Source organism: Girardinichthys multiradiatus, chromosome 12, assembly GCF_021462225.1.
Source record: "Girardinichthys multiradiatus isolate DD_20200921_A chromosome 12, DD_fGirMul_XY1, whole genome shotgun sequence".
Lineage (NCBI taxonomy): Eukaryota > Metazoa > Chordata > Actinopteri > Cyprinodontiformes > Goodeidae > Girardinichthys > Girardinichthys multiradiatus.
Window position 1 is genome coordinate 35,037,041 of NC_061805.1, and position 24,085 is coordinate 35,061,125.

Below are 24,085 nucleotides of genomic sequence, written 5' to 3' on the forward strand. Positions count from 1 at the left end.
CTAAAGGTACGGCTAGCTCTTCAGCCTTTAATATTCTTTCTTCATCAGTCTCAGCATCAAGAAAAGCTGAAACAACCGATACTTCAAAAACAATTGGTACTTCAGCTTCAGAACTCCACATCCCAGAGGAACCAACATCGGTGTCCCCTGAAACACCTCAGACTTTCTCTACTGCTACGTCTGAGCGAACGTCAGTCATGCCAGAGGAAAGTTCAAGAACTCCAGTAACAAATGAAGAGAGGACAAGTAAGCCCACAATTGAAACATCTAGCATACACATGGCATCTCCTACAGGTTCTTCATTGCTCAGCACAGAGAAGACAACAGCTCTGCTAGTTGAGGTTGATTACAGTATTCAAACAGTTCAAACAATGACATCTTCCCTTTCCACAGTCACAGCTAGAACAGAAAGTTCTTCTGTCAGTTCTCCAGTAGAAGAAGACTTTTCAGGAGACCAAACTACTGACATGTTCACACCAGTCTCTACAGTTACAGAATTATCTTCATCTGTTCACATTACCGAGACAACACAATCTCCTGAAACAATGGCAGTCCAAATAATCACAGATGCTGAAGGTTCTGGAGAAGGCTCTGCAGATTTTACCAGCAGGTCATTAGTGACCGTTGCTACTGCATCCCCAGCGTTGTTCAAAGAGTCTCCATCAGTCACAACATCAGACACATCTTTGAAAAGTGACACTTTAAAACCAACTGTCTTCTCAGCTTCATCAGTTCATGGTGTAGTGAAATTAACATCTGTGTCTCCTGAAAAAGAACATGTTGTTACCACAAGTCAGTTTGAGGGAGATTCAGAAACACCAGAACAACGTAGCTCCTCAGCACTTCCATCTCTTTCTCATGGAACCGAAGAATTTACTGCTTCACCAGAAGATAGAACAAGTTCTTCTGCCCAAACACCAATCATTCATATCCAGACAACTTCTTTGGAAGATGAAATGTCAGTTGAATACAGTTCTGTCCCACCATCATCTCACTCACTTTTCACCACAGAGCAACCTAAAACAGATGAAACACTCATGTCTCTTTTAACAGAAGAGCAGTCCATTTCTCCGGTCTCTGAGGGTAAACCCATGACCCCGTTAACAGGTTCAGCAATTACTCCATCAGTCTCATCATCCGCTACTGTTTATCATCAGTATGAAGATTATGATACAAAGCCTACAATGGTGGAGTCCATTCCTTTAATCAATGGAACAAGTATCCAACCTGACACAGCTACACTTCTCATTGTCCCAGTTGCTGAAACGTCTGGACAAACACTTTCTGATGTCACTGACCAGTCAATTAAGACAACAGCAGTTTTTTCAACAATAAGTACAAAGTCACCTTCAGCCTCAGCATCATACACATCTGAAACAAGGGATGTTTCAACAACTACTGTTACCCCAGATGCATTACTCCACAGCACAGTGAAACCAACAGTGATATCTCCTGAAACAAAACAGGCGTTTACCACAACCCAATTTAAAGACGAGTCTGCAACATCATTGGAAACTTCAACTTTTGCCATTACAGATAAAGGGAGCACAAATCAATATACCAGTGAATACCCCAGTGAAATGTCTAGCAAACACCTGGTATCTCCAACGGGTTCCTCGTTAATCAGTCCAGAGACAACAACAGCAGAGGAAGTTGATAAATATTCCACAGAAAAGAAAACCATCCCTTCAATTTCATCTATTACTGAAAAGGAAGAGACATTTTCTCTCACTACTGCAAAAGATGAGGACGGTTCTGGATCCACAATTACAGACCCGTTCAAGTCATTTATTACCGTTATTGGTTCATCTTCAACTCTGTACAGCATTGACACAACAACAGACACAACAACATCCCCTGAAGCAGCATCAACCTTTGTGTTCACAGCTGAAGATATTTCTGGTGAAAACATCACTAAATCTACTGACACACCTGTCACTAAAGGTACGGCTAGCTCTTCAGCCTTTAATATTCTTTCTTCATCAGTCTCAGCATCAAGAAAAGCTGAAACAACCGATACTTCAAAAACAATTGGTACTTCAGCTTCAGAACTCCACATCCCAGAGGAACCAACATCGGTGTCCCCTGAAACACCTCAGACTTTCTCTACTGCTACGTCTGAGCGAAAGTCAGTCATGCCAGAGGAAAGTTCAAGAACTCCAGTAACAAATGAAGAGAGGACAAGTAAGCCCACAATTGAAACATCTAGCATACACATGGCATCTCCTACAGGTTCTTCATTGCTCAGCACAGAGAAGACAACAGCTCTGCTAGTTGAGGTTGATTACAGTATTCAAACAGTTCAAACAATGACATCTTCACTTTCCACAGTCACAGCTAGAACAGAAAGTTCTTCTGTCAGTTCTCCAGTAGAAGAAGACTTTTCAGGAGACCAAACTACTGATATGTTCACACCAGTCTCTACAGTTACAGAATTATCTTCATCTGTTCACATTACCGAGACAACACAATCTCCTGAAACAATGGGAGTCCAAATAATCACAGATGCTGAAGGTTCTGGAGAAGGCTCTGCAGATTTTACCAGCAAGTCATTAGTGACCGTTGCTACTGCATCCCCAGCGTTGTTCAAAGAGTCTCCATCAGTCACAACATCAGACACATCTTTGAAAAGTGACACTTTAAAACCAACTGTCTTCTCAGCTTCATCAGTTCATGGTGTAGTGAAATTAACATCTGTGTCTCCTGAAAAAGAACATGTTGTTACCACAAGTCAGTTTGAGGGAGATTCAGAAACACCAGAACAACGTAGCTCCTCAGCACTTCCATCTCTTTCTCATGGAACCGAAGAATTTACTGCTTCACCAGAAGATAGAACAAGTTCTTCTGCCCAAACACCAATCATTCATATCCAGACAACTTCTTTGGAAGATGAAATGTCAGTTGAATACAGTTCTATCCCACCATCATCTCACTCACTTTTCACCACAGAGCAACCTAAAACAGATGAAACACTCATGTCTCTTTTAACAGAAGAGCAGTCCATTTCTCCGGTCTCTGAGGGTAAACCCATGACCCCGTTAACAGGTTCAGCAATTACTCCATCAGTCTCATCATCCGCTACTGTTTATCATCAGTATGAAGATTATGATACAAAGCCTACAATGGTGGAGTCCATTCCTTTAATCAATGGAACAAGTATCCAACCTGACACAGCTACACTTCTCATTGTCCCAGTTGCTGAAACGTCTGGACAAACACTTTCTGATGTCACTGACCAGTCAATTAAGACAACAGCAGTTTTTTCAACAATAAGTACAAAGTCACCTTCAGCCTCAGCATCATACACATCTGAAACAAGGGATGTTTCAACAACTACTGTTACCCCAGATGCATTACTCCACAGCACAGTGAAACCAACAGTGATATCTCCTGAAACAAAACAGGCGTTTACCACAACCCAATTTAAAGACGAGTCTGCAACATCATTGGAAACTTCAACTTTTGCCATTACAGATAAAGGGAGCACAAATCAATATACCAGTGAATACCCCAGTGAAATGTCTAGCAAACACCTGGTATCTCCAACGGGTTCCTCGTTAATCAGTCCAGAGACAACAACAGCAGAGGAAGTTGATAAATATTCCACAGAAAAGAAAACCATCCCTTCAATTTCATCTATTACTGAAAAGGAAGAGACATTTTCTCTCACTACTGCAAAAGATGAGGACGGTTCTGGATCCACAATTACAGACCCGTTCAAGTCATTTATTACCGTTATTGGTTCATCTTCAACTCTGTACAGCATTGACACAACAACAGACACAACAACATCCCCTGAAGCAGCATCAACCTTTGTGTTCACAGCTGAAGATATTTCTGGTGAAAACATCACTAAATCTACTGACACACCTGTCACTAAAGGTACGGCTAGCTCTTCAGCCTTTAATATTCTTTCTTCATCAGTCTCAGCATCAAGAAAAGCTGAAACAACCGATACTTCAAAAACAATTGATACTTCAGCTTCAGAACTCCACATCCCAGAGGAACCAATATCGGTGTCCCCTGAAACACCTCAGACTTTCTCTACTGCTACGTCTGAGCGAAAGTCAGTCATGCCAGAGGAAAGTTCAAGAACTCCAGTAACAAATGAAGAGAGGACAAGTAAGCCCACAATTGAAACATCTAGCATACACATGGCATCTCCTACAGGTTCTTCATTGCTCAGCACAGAGAAGACAACAGCTCTGCTAGTTGAGGTTGATTACAGTATTCAAACAGTTCAAACAATGACATCTTCCCTTTCCACAGTCACAGCTAGAACAGAAAGTTCTTCTGTCAGTTCTCCAGTAGAAGAAGACTTTTCAGGAGACCAAACTACTGACATGTTCACACCAGTCTCTACAGTTACAGAATTATCTTCATCTGTTCACATTACCGAGACAACACAATCTCCTGAAACAATGGCAGTCCAAATAATCACAGATGCTGAAGGTTCTGGAGAAGGCTCTGCAGATTTTACCAGCAAGTCATTAGTGACCGTTGCTACTGCATCCCCAGCGTTGTTCAAAGAGTCTCCATCAGTCACAACATCAGACACATCTTTGAAAAGTGACACTTTAAAACCAACTGTCTTCTCAGCTTCATCAGTTCATGGTGTAGTGAAATTAACATCTGTGTCTCCTGAAAAAGAACATGTTGTTACCACAAGTCAGTTTGAGGGAGATTCAGAAACACCAGAACAACGTAGCTCCTCAGCACTTCCATCTCTTTCTCATGGAACCGAAGAATTTACTGCTTCACCAGAAGATAGAACAAGTTCTTCTGCCCAAACACCAATCATTCATATCCAGACAACTTCTTTGGAAGATGAAATGTCAGTTGAATACAGTTCTGTCCCACCATCATCTCACTCACTTTTCACCACAGAGCAACCTAAAACAGATGAAACACTCATGTCTCTTTTAACAGAAGAGCAGTCCATTTCTCCGGTCTCTGAGGGTAAACCCATGACCCCGTTAACAGGTTCAGCAATTACTCCATCAGTCTCATCATCCGCTACTGTTTATCATCAGTATGAAGATTATGATACAAAGCCTACAATGGTGGAGTCCATTCCTTTAATCAATGGAACAAGTATCCAACCTGACACAGCTACACTTCTCATTGTCCCAGTTGCTGAAACGTCTGGACAAACACTTTCTGATGTCACTGACCAGTCAATTAAGACAACAGCAGTTTTTTCAACAATAAGTACAAAGTCACCTTCAGCCTCAGCATCATACACATCTGAAACAAGGGATGTTTCAACAACTACTGTTACCCCAGATGCATTACTCCACAGCACAGTGAAACCAACAGTGATATCTCCTGAAACAAAACAGGCGTTTACCACAACCCAATTTAAAGACGAGTCTGCAACATCATTGGAAACTTCAACTTTTGCCATTACAGATAAAGGGAGCACAAATCAATATACCAGTGAATACCCCAGTGAAATGTCTAGCAAACACCTGGTATCTCCAACGGGTTCCTCGTTAATCAGTCCAGAGACAACAACAGCAGAGGAAGTTGATAAATATTCCACAGAAAAGAAAACCATCCCTTCAATTTCATCTATTACTGAAAAGGAAGAGACATTTTCTCTCACTACTGCAAAAGATGAGGACGGTTCTGGATCCACAATTACAGACCCGTTCAAGTCATTTATTACCGTTATTGGTTCATCTTCAACTCTGTACAGCATTGACACAACAACAGACACAACAACATCCCCTGAAGCAGCATCAACCTTTGTGTTCACAGCTGAAGATATTTCTGGTGAAAACATCACTAAATCTACTGACACACCTGTCACTAAAGGTACGGCTAGCTCTTCAGCCTTTAATATTCTTTCTTCATCAGTCTCAGCATCAAGAAAAGCTGAAACAACCGATACTTCAAAAACAATTGGTACTTCAGCTTCAGAACTCCACATCCCAGAGGAACCAACATCGGTGTCCCCTGAAACACCTCAGACTTTCTCTACTGCTACGTCTGAGCGAAAGTCAGTCATGCCAGAGGAAAGTTCAAGAACTCCAGTAACAAATGAAGAGAGGACAAGTAAGCCCACAATTGAAACATCTAGCATACACATGGCATCTCCTACAGGTTCTTCATTGCTCAGCACAGAGAAGACAACAGCTCTGCTAGTTGAGGTTGATTACAGTATTCAAACAGTTCAAACAATAACATCTTCCCTTTCCACAGTCACAGCTAGAACAGAAAGTTCTTCTGTCAGTTCTCCAGTAGAAGAAGACTTTTCAGGAGACCAAACTACTGACATGTTCACACCAGTCTCTACAGTTACAGAATTATCTTCATCTGTTCACATTACCGAGACAACACAATCTCCTGAAACAATGGCAGTCCAAATAATAACAGATGCTGAAGGTTCTGGAGAAGGCTCTGCAGATTTTACCAGCAAGTCATTAGTGACCGTTGCTACTGCATCCCCAGCGTTGTTCAAAGAGTCTCCATCAGTCACAACATCAGACACATCTTTGAAAAGTGACACTTTAAAACCAACTGTCTTCTCAGCTTCATCAGTTCATGGTGTAGTGAAATTAACATCTGTGTCTCCTGAAAAAGAAATGTCTCCATCATTTACAGTGTCACAACCACCAGAAACAAGTAATAGTTCGAAAACTGCTGCCACACCAGCTTCATCATTTTCCAGTACAAAGAAGCCAACATTGGGGTCTCCTGAAACAAAAGAGATTGTCACCACCTCCCAGTCCCATCAAGAGTCAGCAACTGTAAAAGGAAGTTCAGCTTCTTCAGTAACAGATCAGGAGAGCACAAGTAAATTTACAGAATTTTATGTCGGTCCCTCACTTTTCACAGTCTTAACACAGACAGAAGAAAAAACAGAGTACAGCAGCAGTACAGCTAACTCTTTACCTGTCCTCAGTAAAACAACTGTCAGTCCCCCTAGCACAGTTGTCAACCCAATCTTGGGATCAAACCTTTATGGTGGGGATGGTTCAGTTCCTATTGCCTCTTCTTCTGTTATCACATCAAGCACAACAGCTGGAGTGTCCTCAGTGAGCAGCACAGTCAGACCAGTACTGTCCACAGGCTCGTCTCAGAATACATCAAATATTGTAAATTCTCAAATTTCCATATCAGCATCTCTCTTTAGTACTGAGAAATTAACCCCAATCCCCATTTCTGCTTCTCACCAGAGCAATATTACATCAGCTACAAAAGATGAGAGCCACAAAGGTGTGACTCAGACAAAATATCAGTCCGATAAAAATGTTTTATTCCAGTCATCCTTTGAGGTCATGACACAATTATCCACCGATGCTACTTCTTTTTCTTCCACCAATAAAATGGGGATATCCTCAGACCCTGAGTTAGAAAATGATGATTCAACTGAGGTAGAGAACTCGGGCGATGAAGCATCTGGGTATACAGATGATGTACCTCTGGAAATGCAAACAGTGGCACAGCGACCCATTGTAGAATTATCTGTCCGAGCAACAATTGCAACAAGCGTATCCAATGCAAAGTACACTGAGCTGACCACAAAATCTCAAAATGACTATTTTACTGTGACAGATGAAGCTGAAACAGATGAGAGTGAGAGTGGATTATTGACAAGCCATTCTGGTACACAACCTTGTAAAGAATTGTTGTCCTCAGCTCAAGCTCCACTTACGACAAACAGAGAGACTTACTTTGCTGAGCCTGGCAGTGAAGGTGATTCTTCCATTGAGGAAGACTGTTCAGATGCTAACCCCAGCGAGTCAACATTTGGACAAGTTTCAAGTTCTTTTATGAAACCCAAAACAACTTTGGATGTAAAACATCTCCAGAACACTGAGGCTGATGCTACTGATTCTGTCACGTTTACCACCCTCCCCTCAACATTATTTTTGGAATTGGTGACAGCTTCCACTACTGTGGCTGAGAAGCCAGCTGAGTTGTTTTTCAGCAGTACTGTTCGCTCAGTTTCCTCAGTGTCAATGTTTAAGGAAAAAGATAGTTCAGGTCATGGTCCAGCAACTCTTAAAAGCACATCTACAGGTACTAAAAAAACTAATGGATCTTCCATTTTTGGCACAGAGAAACTCAGAACAGCAATGGCCATGCAAACTTGGGGACTGTCTGATGACTCTAAATCTCCTGAGTCTGAAGTTAGGGGTGACACAACAATTACAATGACACAACAGGTGGACTTAGGAGAAGAACAAGAAGGCTCAGGAACTTTCAGTGCTCCTGTTTTTACTTCTTCACCAGTAACTGCAGATCCAGTTACATCCATTGATTCCTCCTTTGTCTCAAGATTTTCAAAGTATTCCCTGCCCACTTCAACATTATCCCCCATAGGAGGTGTTTCTACATTCAGTAAAGGAATTGAAAACTTTTTGTCACCATCATCAACTCCAGCTACTACTGAGTCCAGACATTCAAACTCTAAAGAAACCCTCAGTGTACATACAGCCCAAACTACTTTCTCTGCTACAACTAAAAAAAATAAATTAGTTCCTTCTTCGTCCATATCCAAAATACCTGGTATGACTGATAAAATCTCATGGCCATCTACTAGACAACCCCATGATGATAATAAATCTTCAGCTACTGAAGTTTCAGGTACACATGTTTCCTTTGACACTACTCCCATTTTATCTCCAGCGTCATCTGACTATTTAATTCAATTTCACACAACTATGTCCCCTGTACCAACTTCTCAAAATTCATTTGAACAAGTGAGGTCAGAGATCACAAAGCCAAACAGCCTCCAACCAGACCCTTCGGCTGAAGATTTATCACACTCCACAACTTACCCTATGTCTGCAAGTCATAAAGCAGGTCAGGTTGCAGAATCAACCTCGTTTCAACATAGTAGTTATTATGTGACTCGAGCTGCTTCTGGTTTTGAAAGTAATGTGACAGTTGTGCCAAAACTATCTCATGACGCACAACCATCATCTCCACGTGGTAGCTTTCACACTGAAAATGATTATCCACCCCCAGACTATGGTGCAGGAGATCAGAATTTTGTTCAATCAGTTCCTCAGTACAACGATACAGCAACATCAAAAATGACGAGTACAGCTGGTATTTCAACTACCACGAGTATCCATGGAGCATTAACAACAACATCAACAAGACAAACACAAAATGAGCTAGAGTTAGTTAGATCTTTAGCCACCCAACCATCATCCTTTTTTGAGGAAAAAGAACAACAATACAATGAAATATCAACATCCCCGTCCCTTAATGGAAGAGAAACATCAATAGAAGAAGAAGAAACAACCACCTCTGCCCCAATAAGACTTGATTTGGGCCACACAGTTGTCGGCGAGACTGTAGAAATTCCAGGTACGCTTTATTCAAGGTCCTGTGACCAAATACAAAAAAGTATTTATGCTCAGAGTACTTTAAGTAAGTGTTCATGTTTTTTACTCAACAGAAATGTATTCATGTCAAGAAAACATTTGTCTGAATGGAGGATCTTGCTTCAAGAGTGGCAGCATCTATTCATGTAGCTGTTCTCCTGGGTTCACTGGTCATCAGTGTGAAACAGGTGCAATATTGATTAATAATAGATATTACATATCACATAAACTAGAGATTTGACTGTTTTTGTATTTACTGTATTTCCTACAAAGATATTGATGAGTGCCAATCAAACCCGTGCAGTAATGGAGGCACATGTGTTGATGGGCTGGCCTCCTTCACATGTGTGTGTCTGCCAAGCTATTCTGGGCTTTACTGTGAGGAAGGTAAGCTCATAAGAGTGTCTCTCCTAAACTTTTTTCTCTGTCTACATGTTTTCATTCCTAAAAAACCCGGTCCATTACAATTACAACTGCCTGCAATTATTCATCTTACTGTTTAGACTGAGGTTTAGGCTGTCAGTAGCTCATCTACTGCTGTAGATCTCTCTGTTGCTCCTGCTGTTTAGCTGTATTTGAACAGTTTGAACCAGTGGCCTTTCCTTTTTTAGATAAGGTTGTGCAACAAATGTGATGTCTTCTTTTCTTCTGTTCTACATGTAAACTGATGAAAGAGGTTTTTATTACTGTTCTCCTGACTTTTAGTAAGTTTTGTCTTTCTTTTGTTGCGCACTTTGTTCTGCTTGATTGGATATGTTAAAGTGCTTTATAAATCAACCAATGAAATAATTAAATGAGGTTTACATGACATGATAGGTTAAATAATTTTTGTACAGTTTCTTTTTAAGGTCATATGTTGAAACTTAAACTACACATACTTCTAACCCCATAGGAACACACTGAAATGTTTAGCTAATGATGAGCTAAGGATTGTCTTACATTCTTGCCAGTCATTAGCTGAGCGATGAATACAATCACAATCACTTTTTTCTCTGTGAATTGGTGCCTCAAGATTTGTTTTGCATATTATTTGAAAAGATTTAACCCTCCTTGATGTCAGAAATAGATAGTTGATATATTGTCTGCATATGCTATTACAGAAATTGAGATTGTTAAGTGTGACAATTTAACTTTAAAGTGTTTAGGGAAATGACAGTTAGATTGCTAAATAAGTTGGACCCCATTAAATTTGTGCATCCGAAAATGGATTCAAATTGTTCTGGGGTATGCAGGCTATTAAATATTGAAAAAAGCATAATGAAAAAATCTGTTTTATACCCCTAAACATACCTTTTTATGCCCAGGTACCAGAGCGTTGTCTATCAATCTATTTGTCTTAGTTAATTTTGATTAATCATGAAAAGAAGTAAAAATTAAAAGGCCCAAATTTCACCTTGAAATTCAGTAAAATGCACATTATTTCTCTGAAGATTTCAAGTTGCACCTTTTTTCTATTGCAATTTTGATTGGGCCAGTTGACTAATATGATTATGAACCTTAGTTTATTCAAAATAAAAATGAACTGCCTTCTGTTGGTACATATTATGTGTTGGAGTCTGACACATTTACATACTATAGACTATTTAGACTGTAGGAATGGCATAGAAAATTACTTTAAATAACTTTTACACTTAAAGGTTTGGTCCATGTTAAATTAACTGGAGTTACAGGGGTTGGACAATGAAACTGAAACACCTGGTTTTAGACCACAATAATTTAATAGTATAGTGTAGGGCCTCCTTTTGTGGCCGATACAGCGTCAATTCGTCTTGGGAATGACATATACAAGTCCTGCACAGTGGCCAGAGAGATTTTAAGCCATTCTTCTTGCAGGATAGTGGCCAGGTCACTACGTGATACTGGTGGAGGAAAACGTTTCCTGACTCGCTCCTCCAAAACACCCCAAAGTGGCTCAATAATATTTAGATCTGGTGACTGTGCAGGCCATGGGAGATGTTCAACTTCACTTTCATGTTAATCAAACCAATCTTTCACCAGTCTTGCTGTGTATTGGTGCATTGTCATCCTGATACACAGCACCACCTTCAGGATACAATGTTTGAACCATTGGATGCACATGGTCCTCAAGAATGGTTCGGTAGTCCTTGGCAGTGACGCGCCCATCTAGCACAAGTATTGGGCCAAGGGAATGCCATGATATGGCAGCCCAAACCATCACTGATCCACCCCCATGCTTCACTCTGGGCATGCAACAGTCTGGGTGGTACGCTTCTTTGGGGCTTCTCCACACCGTAACTCTCCCGGATGTGGGGAAAACAGTAAAGGTGGACTCATCAGAGAACAATACATGTTTCACATTGTCCACAGCCCAAGATTTGCGCTCCTTGCACCATTGAAACCGACGTTTGGCATTGGCATGAGTGACCAAAGGTTTGGCTATAGCAGCCTGGCCGTGTATATTGACCCTGTGGAGCTGCCGACGGACAGTTCTGGTGGAAACAGGAGAGTTGAGGTGCACATTTAATTCTGCCATGATTTGGGCAGCCGTGGTTTTATGTTTTTTGGATACAATCCGGGTTAGTACCCGAACATCCCTTTCAGACAGCTTCCTCTTGCATCCACAGTTAATACTGTTGGATGTGGTTCGTCCTTCTTGGTGGTATGCTGACATTACCCTGGATACCGTGGCTCTTGATACATCACAAAGACTTGCTGTCTTGGTCACAGATGCGCCAACAATTTGTCCTCTTTTGAACTCTGGTATGTCACCCATAATGTTGTGTGCATTTCAATATTTTGAGCAAAACTGTGCTCTTACCCTGCTAATTGAACCTTCACACTCTGCTCTTACTGGTGCAATGTGCAATCAATGAAGACTGGCTACCAGGCTGGTCCAATTTAGCCATGAAACCTCCCACACTAAAATGACAGGTGTTTCAGTTTCATTGTCCAACCCCTGTATTTCATTCAATAATCTGTTTTAGGCAGATGTGAAAGCTTATCTGAATTATGGTGCAGACCAAACAACCCAAAACCTGTTAGCTGAAAATGTGGGTCCCACTTCACTTGGAAGTTAACACTGGTGCTGTTTGTTTGCTTAGAGTAGAAAAGCAAAGAGAGTATCCGTCTGACCAAAGAGAGCAAGTGAGCCAAAGGGATGAAGTGACATTGATTATATGTATAATTTATAAACATGTGTGATATATGTTTTTTCTTTCATTCTCGCACGGGATCTGTGTGACTTAGCAGCACGTTGTGCTGTCACTTTTTTCCTTTTGTTAAAATTACGGCAAGATAGATTAATATTTGATGGAAAAGGAGGATATTTTGACCATATATTCATAAACCAGTTCTTCCTCATAAAATGAAACATTTCAGATATCTAAAATGGGATTCTTTCTATCCACAATAAACTATCTGAAATGTCAGTCTTTCAGCAACAAATGATTTTACATTTTCCATTCATGGGTTTTGAGTTTGTAGATGAACCTATATACAAGTGCATTCTTCGTATACTAGGAAGGATAGTTGAAATTAAATTCTTACTTGGATAAACAATCATTTTGGACATCTATATTTCAAAAAGGAATCTGGTGTTGATTAAATGTTAAAATGGCTTGCCATACAGCTTGCTGTTTATGTTGGCCAAGCATCTTGTGATTGCTTCCCAAATTGCAGATGCTGAAACTTTATGACATTGTCCAGTTGGTTTTGTCCTCTTTCTAAGGTGCAATGTAAAAGTGACCCTAACCAAATGAAGGCTTTGTATTTTTTTTTACATCATCCCCTAATCATGACAGAGCATGCTGAAATATGAAATTTCCCTAAATATTTGCATAAAAATGGTCCATGAATTGATCTAAAGACACTGGTAATTGATTTATTTTTGTACCCCAAAAGGTCAGGTATGAAATGAACACAACTGCTAACATGGAAATTGATAAAGGGACCTAGGAAAAACGATTTTATCATGGCAGCAGATAATAAATCCAATGAACACAAAAAGTGTTGCTTGTTGTTAAAGTGATGACACTAAGCAACACATTAAGGTAAAACATTTAAGCAGATCTTTTAAAAAAGAAGTGTGTGCAGCCATTGTTAAACGTATGTAAAGATGCAGCATGCAAAGTTTCTACACGTTATTTTTACTTCTGTTTTTCTGCGGGGTAAACAACAACATGCTGTGTCCATCACAGATTGCTGTAACTCAACACAAACTTGATTAGCTTGTTCCTTTGTCCCTCAGATTAGAAATGTACATGTCAGAATGATTATACCATGCGATACTATTTCAAGCAGCATTTGTTTCTCGTCACCGATGACTGGTTCAGTCAGGACTTTCCACCCTTCCTTAAAAAAAAATTATTTGAGAGTTTTAATTTTAAGACTTTTTGCTCACACTGGTTGGTCTCCTATTATCTACCCAAATGGCTTTCACTTGTATAGCGCTTTATCAAGTCCCCAGAGACCCCCAAAGAGCTTTACACTACAATCAGACATCCACCCATTCATAGTGGTAGACTACATTGTAGCCACAGCTACCCTGGGGCAGAATGACAGAAGCGATGCTACCATTAAACCGGTTACAGGACGAACTCCTACCACCTGAGCCACAGTTGCCCCACAAAGACTAGCCACTACATTAGTATTGTAACTTTAAATAATAATTTGCTTTCTTTTTAAAAATGGTTGTTTGAGGCATTAAAGTCCATTTATAAAAGTTCTCTACATGATTACCACTGGGTTATCTTTCTCAGTTATGAAACATGAACTGCAAAAGTTGGGCTTATTTAGAACACTGATTGGTTCATTAGGGGCTGCTAGACTTCAAGTTACAACCCATCATATCAATATTGAACAGTTAGACTCAAAAATGATTTTAATGCTCCTTGGAGTTAGCTGGGTATCAATGTAAATCGTCATAATCCCTTCAGTGCAAAGGAAAAAACACTACGGATGATTTCTTCTTACTTGCCTACGCCCTACATTTTGTACGGATAACTCTTCTGGGATTCCCACCCATATTATGTACCCATACACAGCTGTATGGAGATATGTAGCCAAATGAGAAAGGGAAAAACTTGCTCATGGAAGAACAACAGAGTACTTTTGTAACACTCCTGGTTTGTGATATCTGTTGTTTCTCTTGGTAAGAATTTTTTTTTTTCGAAGCAGAGATACATACAGTGTCATGCAAGCCCTGTCAGAATTCCAGGGTTTTCTGACTTATATATCTGATTCATTATAGTTAATTTTGAAACCTTGCCCACCTTTAATGTGTCATATATCCTGTAGAATCCAACTGAAAAACAAACAAATTGGTTGGGAGAGGGAATACAAAAATAAAATAAGTGCAATAATCTGGATGCATATAGTACCTGTGGACATGCTTAAACTAAAACATTGATCAAAGACCTTTGGATTTCATTTCAACATTCAGCCTTCTTGAGTTTATAGATGTCATCATTTGAAAAGAAGCTAATGAGTCTGGAATGCCGTTCATTTGTCCGAGAAGGATTTTCTTGACATTTGATAATTTGCTTCCTGTAACTCAAGCCAAAATTCAAACAGGTAACAAAAGCACTGAAAATTAATTCTTATTTTACAAAAGTTAGTCATGAGAAGAGTACAATAGATTTCGTTCTATCATAGTAAATAGAAATATCATTTTTTTTTCTATTTTCCAAATTGAAAAAACAAGGCGGCAACTGGTCAGAGACGTTGCCAAAGTCAATAGTCATGTAGGAGCTTCAGCTAGACTATTATTTTCTACATGTAACAACCATCTACTGTATTCCATTCCTGGCTTAAGTCTGCCGAAACATTTTTGGAGAATGTGTTATGGTCTGAAGGAACCAAACTTTTAGATAACTATACTAAAAGGTACATGGAAATGGCACTGCACATAACTAAAAGGAACATCATACCTACCATAAATATTTCCGGTTAATTTCATTCAGATGGAGCTGCAGTTTTTGTGAAGTCAGAGAAAATTACACACAGTTCCAAAAAACAGTTATTTTAATTAATCTTTTGATGAATTACATCTTCATCTAAACATGAAGATGTAAATTATTTCATGCATTATAGCAAGTTCAGGCTTACTTCCAAATCACGACAAAAATGGCTCCACCAGAAGAAATTTCAGATTTTGGAATGACTTAGCCAAAGTCCAGGCCTAAATCTGACTGAAAATCGGTTGAGTCATATGAAGAGAGCTGTGGACAATCGAATACAACATAGATGCACATTGTCATTCCACTCTAACAGATTTATCAAACTTTTGCAAAGTGGAAAAATGGAAAGTCAAAATGTGGGATGCTGACAGACTCATAACAAAGAAGACTGAATGCTAAAATTGAAACAAAAGGTGATTTGACAAAGTTTCAATGTAAGATTGTCCAAGCTTGTTGCAATAGCCCCCGCCCCAAACAGATGTGCTTGTTTTTCAGGTGAACCTAACAGGATATTTGTCACAATTAAGGTTGGATCAGCTTAAAATTGATACATATGGTATTTATTTTTGATGTCACAAAAACCTAGAATTTTGAAATTGATGTGTAATGTTTTTTACCTCTCCCTATTGATTTTTTTATTTGAGGAATTTCAGATTGAGAATGAGAATCAGTGCATATATACACTACATTGCTAAAAGTATTTGTCTGTTTACTTTTAAATATACATATACTGACATCCTATTCTTAACCCATGAGGTCCAATTTGTTGATGGACGCACTATTGCTAGCAGTAGCAACTTTAACTAATCTGTAAACATCTTCCACAAGGTTTAGGAGTATATTTATAGTTAGATGAGAAAAACAGAATTGCAGCCTCTGCTCTAATTTATCCCAAATGTGTTAAGGAAGGTTGAGGTCAGGACTCTGCAGGTCAGTCAAGTTTCTCCACAAACGTTATACACCTGCATCTATGGAAGGGATTGAAACAAAATAATTTATTGATTTGGTAAAGTGATCCCAATAGTTTTGGAAATATAGTGCATGTAACTGAGCCTCACTGAATTAATATACACAAAGAATCAATGAATATGATAAAGAAGAATGTTTCTACCTATTAAAATCTAAGGACAAACATACAGACATTTTAAACATTTTATACATTTCAAAACTCACTTCAGTTTTACATTAACTAAATAGCTATAGCTTAGCTCACTGATTCATGCAACAATAGCTGCCTTTCTGTTTAAGTTGTAATCAATTTGTTTTTATGGTTTTTCACATAGGAGATGTGAAGAAACACTGTGAAATGAATCACTCTAGTTTAATGTTATCCAAGTTTTTGAGACTACACTGGAATAGTTAATTTCGTATTTCCTTTTTATTTACAAACAGTATCAGAGATAACTGCAGCCCTGAAGGGCCTAATTGACCTAATCTATTCTGCCCTCAAAACGTTCTAGCACTGATGGAGATTTATGTTTGACTGAAAGAGGCTGTTAAAATATAAATCCAATAATTTTTGAACACTAAAACTCCATCTCATTTTTTTCTTCTGTCAGACACTGAAACATGTGACTATGGTTGGCACAAGTTTCAGGGCCATTGCTACAAATTCTTCCCTCAGAGGAAGGGCTGGGATGCCGCAGAGCGAGAGTGCCGCATGCAGGGAGCTCATCTTACCAGCATCCTGTCCCACGAAGAGCAACAATTTGTCAACCGTAAGCAGAAGTTTGTTCTGGTAGATAATCCCTAATAAGTACATTAGCATGCTTTGATTCATTAAGGTGGTTGATGTTCATGACAAAAGGGAAACAACACAAGTAATCTGATAAGAGCACAATAAAAGTTCAAAACAGTAGCAAGAAGGAGATAAATGATTTAGGCAGTGAAAATGCCTGTGATATCTTTATTTTATTATTTGCTTTTTGTAACAGCACAGTCTGAGAATGAGGAGAATATAAAAGAGTAATATTGCCTTCTGTTTTTATCTCTCCTAAATTGCAGGTCTTGGACAGGACTACCAGTGGGTTGGCCTGAATGATAAGATGTTTGACAACGACTTCCGCTGGACCGATGGCAGCCCTGTGGTAAGATGCTGCTTTGTGACATATGATGATCTCCCCAAACATGGCAGTGTAAATATTTGGAAGTGATGGAGGTGACAGATTCAGTCATCTAGGAAGAGTAACTCCTTTAAGTGAGCTCTGGCGACTTTCTAATGACGCACTTTCCTCCACCTTGTGTCCCTACGCCCTGTGACTACACCAGCAATAAAGCTGATGTAGAGCAGGCTGTAAGGCACCACTAAATCAGTCAATGAGTGTAATTCCACTGTGTGGAAATTAGTTGCTCCAGTATCTCACAGGGTGAAAGAGTAAGCAAGTAAATAAAGGCTCATCTTTCATGAAAGGAGTGTTTAGAAAATAGCATATACAGTGCCTTGCAAAAGTATTCAGCTTGTTTCAAATTTTGTAAGTTACTATCGCAAACCACAAAATGTATTTTTATGACTTTAATCCAAAGCTTTAGATAATTGTAAAGCAAAAAAAATTATACATAGTCTTCAAAGTTTTTTAAAAATAAAAATAAAAACAAAATCTAATTTCTATTCTCCTTTTACTATGAATCCCCTAAATAAAATACATTTCAACAAATTTACTTCTGTAACCTAAATAGTAAAGGGTGTCCACTTCTGTGTAGTTCAATCTTAGTATAAGTAAAGCTGTTCTGTTGAAGGCCTCAGAGATTTATTAGAGAACATATTTTGGAGCATCATGAAGACCAAACACAGCAGACAGGCCAGGGATAAAGTTATGGAGATGTTTAAAACAGAGTTAGCTCATAAAAAACTTCCTTAGCTTCAAAAAATGTCACTAAGCCAATCACTTAAGCTGACAGTCTGGCCAAGGAGAGCATTAATCAGAGAAGGATCCACATGCTTACATGCAAAACATTGTGTCTCAGAAAAGCAAAGTGATGTGTTAACACTGCATATCACTTCGCACACACCATCCCCACTCTAAAACATAGTGATGGCAGCATCATGCTGAGGAAATGCTTTTCTTCAGAAGGGAGAGGGACACAGGTCAGAGTTGATGGGAAGATAGATGGAACTAAATACAGGGCAAACTCTAAAGGAGGCATGTTAGAGGCTGCAAAACATTTGAGACCAGGGCAGGAAATCACTTTCTAGCAGGACAGTGATCCTAAGTCTGCAGCCATAGGTACAATGGCATGGTTCAGATCAAAGGGTCATCTGTTACGATGGCCCAGTCCAAGTCCAGACTAAGCTCTAATTGGTAACATATGGCAGCAATTTAAAACAGACTGTGTGGTGTACAACACCTTTATGTACTCCACGAATGTTAATTTTAAGAGTGGTCTCATTTACAGTTTGCCATAAGCTATGTAGGGGACCCAGCAAATATGTGGAAGGTGGTGCTGCAGTCAGATGAGACCAAAATAAAAATGTTTGGCCTATATAGAAAGATATACCAAAAGATTTGCAGCTATAAATGCAGTGAAATATGGTTGTACAAAGTATTGACTTTCTGAGCTGAATATAAATGCACAATACAATTTTCTAATTTTAATTTGTAAATAAAAATGTCTGCTACTTTTTCTTAAAAAAAGTTTCCAAGGAGTATGAATACTTTTGCAAGACAGTTTAAGTGTATGTTTGCTGCAATGCTTATTTCTACTGAACATTCCCTTCACCTGACAGAATAAAGCCTAATTACAGTCTCCATCTTTGTTGTTGGGACTGATATGATGATCCCCCAAAAACAGAAGTAAAGAGGAAGCTGAAAGAATGCCTGAGGGTTAACAGATAAGCACAGACCAATTAAGAGGTGATGAGGCTGTGAATGACGTTGTGTAGAGGGTTCTGGCAGGCGTGGACGTTTATGGTCCCTCTTTATCCCATCTCCCTCCTGAGACAACCCAGCTAGCAGGCAGTCAGACGGGGGAAGGGCCACCAAACAGACAGATGGACAGCACCTGCTTTAGCTAGAAGGGGGGAAATCTCTCTAGAAGCACCCCAGGGGCTTAGGTGGGTGGTCAACTCAACTGAATCCAAATAAATAACAAGACAGTTTAAAATTGTGAAGTAGTATTTACTTGTGAATACCAGATAAACTCTATTAAGGCTAAAATACAGCACAGAGAAGACACTTGTTGAAACATCTTTGAATGCGTGTTTAGATCAGGTTATAGAGTTTGTTTGAATTTCTCCATTGAGATGCAGACTAGTCAGGCCGTTGACGGGTCAACCATTTGTTGGGCTAAGGTGAGCAGAGCAGGAAGTCAGACTACGTTTGTTAACCATAATGACAGAGCAGCAGAGCCTTGAGGCGTGATGGCAGGAGAGTGTGTGAGTGGGAGGAGGGGGGTTCACAGCTTTGAAGAAAGTGTTTGAACCTAGATCATGCTGAAAGACTACAGTTAGCATCAAATGCAGCCTGAATTGCCCACAGCTTCACAGCTGTGTGTATACAGCATGGATGCTCATATGTACATGTATTGCTTTTTGTTGGCAGGAACACACTTGAAATCATAGACATGCAAACTGCCTGATGAAAATGTTCACAAAAACATGCATAGTGCAATAACATAAATACCAAACATAACATGGAGATAAAGTCACATCAGTATGTGACGATATGTGGCGCTAGGGAAAATTTTAGTTGAGAATGATAACACCCAACTGTTTTTTTATATTGTACCAAAGTGCAGGATTTGTAAAACAAACAACTTTGAAGCAGATTTTAGACATTCTTAGCTTATTTATGCCATTCTACCTCGCTAAGTTTTGGAGTCTCATTCAAATGTTTGTTGTGATTGTTAATGGGTTTACCCACAGAGATCCAGCTCCCCCCTCTTGTGGACATTAATCAAATTGCACTGATTGCGAACCGCCGCTCAGAAAAAGCAGTCTTTGTTAATGAAAAGGGAGTGTATGCGTGGTCGTAATTGTACATCTGTAAGCTTAGTGGGTATCAAGCTGTGTGTTTAATTAAAAAAAGCCTGCTGGCTCTCATAAGTTTAGATTGGGTGCAACTCTATCAACAGCATGATGTCTTTATGGACAGTATAGCAGAAGACAACACCCTCTTCACCTGAGATTTGCAATAAAACGTGCAGTGTTTGGAAAATCCTTAACACTGACTTGCACAGAGATACTGGGAAGTTTAATTGAGGCACACAACATCACATGTAATTCTTTGCTCTATTTTCAGCAATATGAAAACTGGAGGCCCAACCAGCCTGACAACTTCTTCTCATCTGGAGAAGACTGTGTAGTGATGATTTGGCACGAGGACGGCCAGTGGAATGACGTCCCTTGCAACTATCATCTAACTTTCACATGCAAAAAAGGCACAGGTAAAGATAAAAAGCTTTTTATGCCACATAATTTACACAAAAATAAATAATAATGTATTGTACCATCTAGTTGTTTATGTCAAAACAGGAAAATAATAATCTACCTGCTACTATAAAAATATAACATTGATTGATATTCTAGTTTATTGAGATGCACCATTACCACTTTTATCTATAAATTTAATCCATCATATAAAATAAACAACCTTGTTGTTAGTAGTTGTTTTTTTTAAGTGCCATAATAAAGTTTTTATGCCCTTTTGCATCTTAAAGAGTAACACTGGAAGTCTAACAAGTTGATATTAGCTGGCTAATAATCAGGTGATCCACTGTGGTAGCTACTGTGCAGTCAGCTATTTAAGAGACATGCTGCCTGTAGCTTGCCAACTGTAACTTTGATACTGCGTTACAATGTTAAGAGTAATGGATTGTGCAGACCTTAGTTTCCGTGTTGTCCAGGAAAAGTGTTGGAACCTTCTTTAAGCAGCTGGCCAGCAGTGTGCAGCAACATAGCCCATGCCTAGTACATATATCAGTTAGATTGTGCATTTATTTGCACAGGCTATGTCTTTATGCAGGAAGAAAATATTTTTAATATGCTACAAACACATTTTGCTTGATTGTTTCCTTATTTAAGTTATGTCATCCTTTCCTTCCCCAGTGGCCTGTAGCCAGCCCCCTGTGATTGAAAATGCACGTACCTTTGGTAGAAAGCGTGAGAGGTATGAAATCAACACGTTGGTGAGGTACCAGTGTCGAACAGGCTTCATTCAGAGACATATTCCAACCATCCGCTGTCGTGGCGATGGGCGATGGGATACACCTAAAATGACTTGCGTAAGCCGTAAGTACAGCAATTATTACTCCTGCAAAAAAAAACCATCTTGCTCAAGATCTTGAAATTGTCTTATTTTGGAGTTATAAATATGTTTATTTTCTCTTTTTTTTTAGCATCGAGCTATCAGAGGTCCTTCATAAGGAGACATCAACCCCATACTCTGTACAGCATCAATAATTTTAAAAAATGGCAGGATGAGACCTCGGGCCATCGCCAACGCTACATGGTTATGAGAGACAGAATTGTACATAAGAGGAGAACGCAATGATTTCTGAGCGAAATCAAGAACACTCGCTTGATGATTGTAAGACAAGAGGACCAGAATAAAAGCACATTTAAAAAAGCACATAAAGGAAACCAAGAGAATAGCCTGCACATTGTTCGCATTTTGGATGACGACGAAATCTTATGAAGTGTCTTCTAAACATTTTTACATGACGTTTCATTTCGACACCGCTACACTCACAGCGAGAACAAACTCTTTCAGCTGGCTTCTGGAAATGCAATGTTATTATTAAATGAAACATTCATTATTGCTGTCACATTTGTACACCAACTGTGCTATTTAAAGTCAGTACAAGTGTTCCATATATACAGAAAGAACATTGAATAATACAGTGTATTATTAATTTTGTTGTCCTATGTAATGCTGGAATGCATGGATCTATGAACATAAATATATATTCTTACACTTTTGAGCAAATGCATTACATGACATCAGGTCTAACTCTTCTCAGAATGCAAATAGGGCTAAATATGAGAACAATGCATTAGTATTTTTTTTATTTTTTATTAATGTCTAAAATCTCTTCAATCTTTACCAACAGAGAGTAAAAAGGCTTGAAAACATTGTTTGAAAGCTTTTTCACAGCCAATAACAGTACGTAGCCCAGTTCTCAGCAGGAAACATCTTTGTGGTGGTAGCTTTCAGAGGTCCAATCTTCCAGCTTTCCCTGTTTCTGCTTATATAACAAGCAATATTTGTTAGATACTTTTCGAGTCATGTATGCATGCAACAGTTTTGAAAGATTCCTCTCTGAGTACTTATTGACAAAACCTTTAAACACAGACAGAAACGGATGTCCTTCTGTTTCAAAATGTGTACCTCAAGCAGCCTGAATTAATTCCAGCTCACAATCCTTTGGTACAGCATTTTTACATTTATACTGTGCTGTTAAGAGTAACACATGAGAGTCTTGTTTTGTATTTTAGCCTAGCATGTGTTTTTCTTTCATGGGTCCTTTGACTTTTTTTTTTACTGCGCTTCACTGCTTTCGCTACACAACAAAGACAAATTGAGAGAATGTATTTTTGTGAAACACTCAGAGACTTGAACACTAAAGCTGTTATGGTGGAAGAGATGCAAATAATTTATTTTCAAGCTGCTTTTTATCTCCTCATGTATTTTATACTGACAAGTAACGTGTTGATGTCACTGGTCCTAGCAGGGCTCTTCATATGTGTGTTTGTATGTTCAACAAAAGACAAGACATGCTCAACATGTCAAAACCTGATGCAATAAAGACAGAAACGTACTCATCTTGCGCAATATAATCAGTTTATATGTCCTTTAACATCCTTTAATACCACAGTGGACCAAAGGATATGGAGGACAACATAAGCAATAATTGTGTTCTGTGATATTGACAAAATAAATTTGTACATGTGAATATATGTCTGCAACATATCTGTTAGAGCAATGTTGCTTTATTTGGTCTGGCTGTGAATGTTTAAGTACGTTTTGCTCTGTTGTGCACATAATACTATTTTATATTTATATAGCATTTTGTTAAATTTGCTCTACTTCACAATGTGAATGTATGGGGTGTTTGTGTTTTATTTTTTATTTTTAAGAGATTAAACTGTTTTTCTTGCTTTAATTCAGCAAAGATCCAAATAAATATATGAATGTTTGATATTTAGTTATGCTCTTTCTATGTTGTTTCAGCATTAATGGAATTAGCTGTTTTAAATTTGTTTACTGCATTCTTAAAATATTGATTGGACAGACACTGAGGGATTTCACCATCAGGTGGTGCTGCTTGACTTTAATCCATGTGCTTCTTCCCTGCGTGCATAACACAGTATGGTAAACATGCTATTAAGATTTTAACTTTATGTGAATTCAAGAAAAATAAAATCAATGGTGTTTTTAACAGCAATTCTGTATCTTTCAAATTCAATAATATTTCAAGCAGTGCAAGTCTATGCTGCACTACACTGTTATAAAGGAATCAAAGTTACATTAGTGGGAAGAAAATGCCTTTTAACAATGTTATCTTTAATCAGAACTCCCCGCCCTCTCATATTAAAATCATTTTTAGGTTCACAATTTCATTGCTGTCACAGCACACCATTACCGGGTTAAACTGGTTGATGCAAACTTTGCGCAACTTAACATAACTGATGTTTTTCACTGTGAAAGCTCTGTTTGCAACTAAACAAAACTTAACTTGTGATTAAAGACTTCTCCAGGCGGCCCAGAGAGTGTCAGACTGGCAATCTGGACTCATGAAAGGCAGATGTCACAATGGAAAATCCCAGACCCCCTCTGGCTGTGTAGTTTTCACTGTGGTTTAACAAGATTTCCAGTTTTCATT

The 24,085-nt window shown here is 38.9% G+C and overlaps 1 protein-coding gene across 1 annotated transcript; it reads left to right on the forward strand.

Annotated features, from left to right (window-relative positions):
* The first annotated feature begins 2,334 nt into the window (after positions 1–2,334).
* LOC124877963 (versican core protein-like) lies at positions 2,335–23,647 on the forward strand. Its single transcript, XM_047381630.1, has 8 exons — positions 2,335–9,330; positions 9,422–9,535; positions 9,621–9,734; positions 16,825–16,983; positions 17,270–17,352; positions 20,503–20,647; positions 21,309–21,491; positions 21,599–23,647. Exons 1-8 carry the CDS (start codon positions 2,406–2,408, stop codon positions 21,751–21,753), a joined length of 7,878 nt encoding a protein of 2,625 aa, XP_047237586.1. The 5' UTR covers positions 2,335–2,405; the 3' UTR covers positions 21,754–23,647.
* Positions 23,648–24,085: the final 438 nt, after the last annotated feature.

Coding starts and splice junctions, on each gene's coding strand:
- LOC124877963 (XM_047381630.1), top strand. CDS start 2,406: ATGTTCACACCAGTCTCTACAGTTACAGAATTATCTTCATCTGTTCAC. Junction 20,648..21,308: donor CACATGCAAAAAAGGCACAG/GTAAAGATAAAA, acceptor TTCCTTCCCCAG/TGGCCTGTAGCCAGCCCCCT. Junction 21,492..21,598: donor TAAAATGACTTGCGTAAGCC/GTAAGTACAGCA, acceptor CTTTTTTTTTAG/CATCGAGCTATCAGAGGTCC.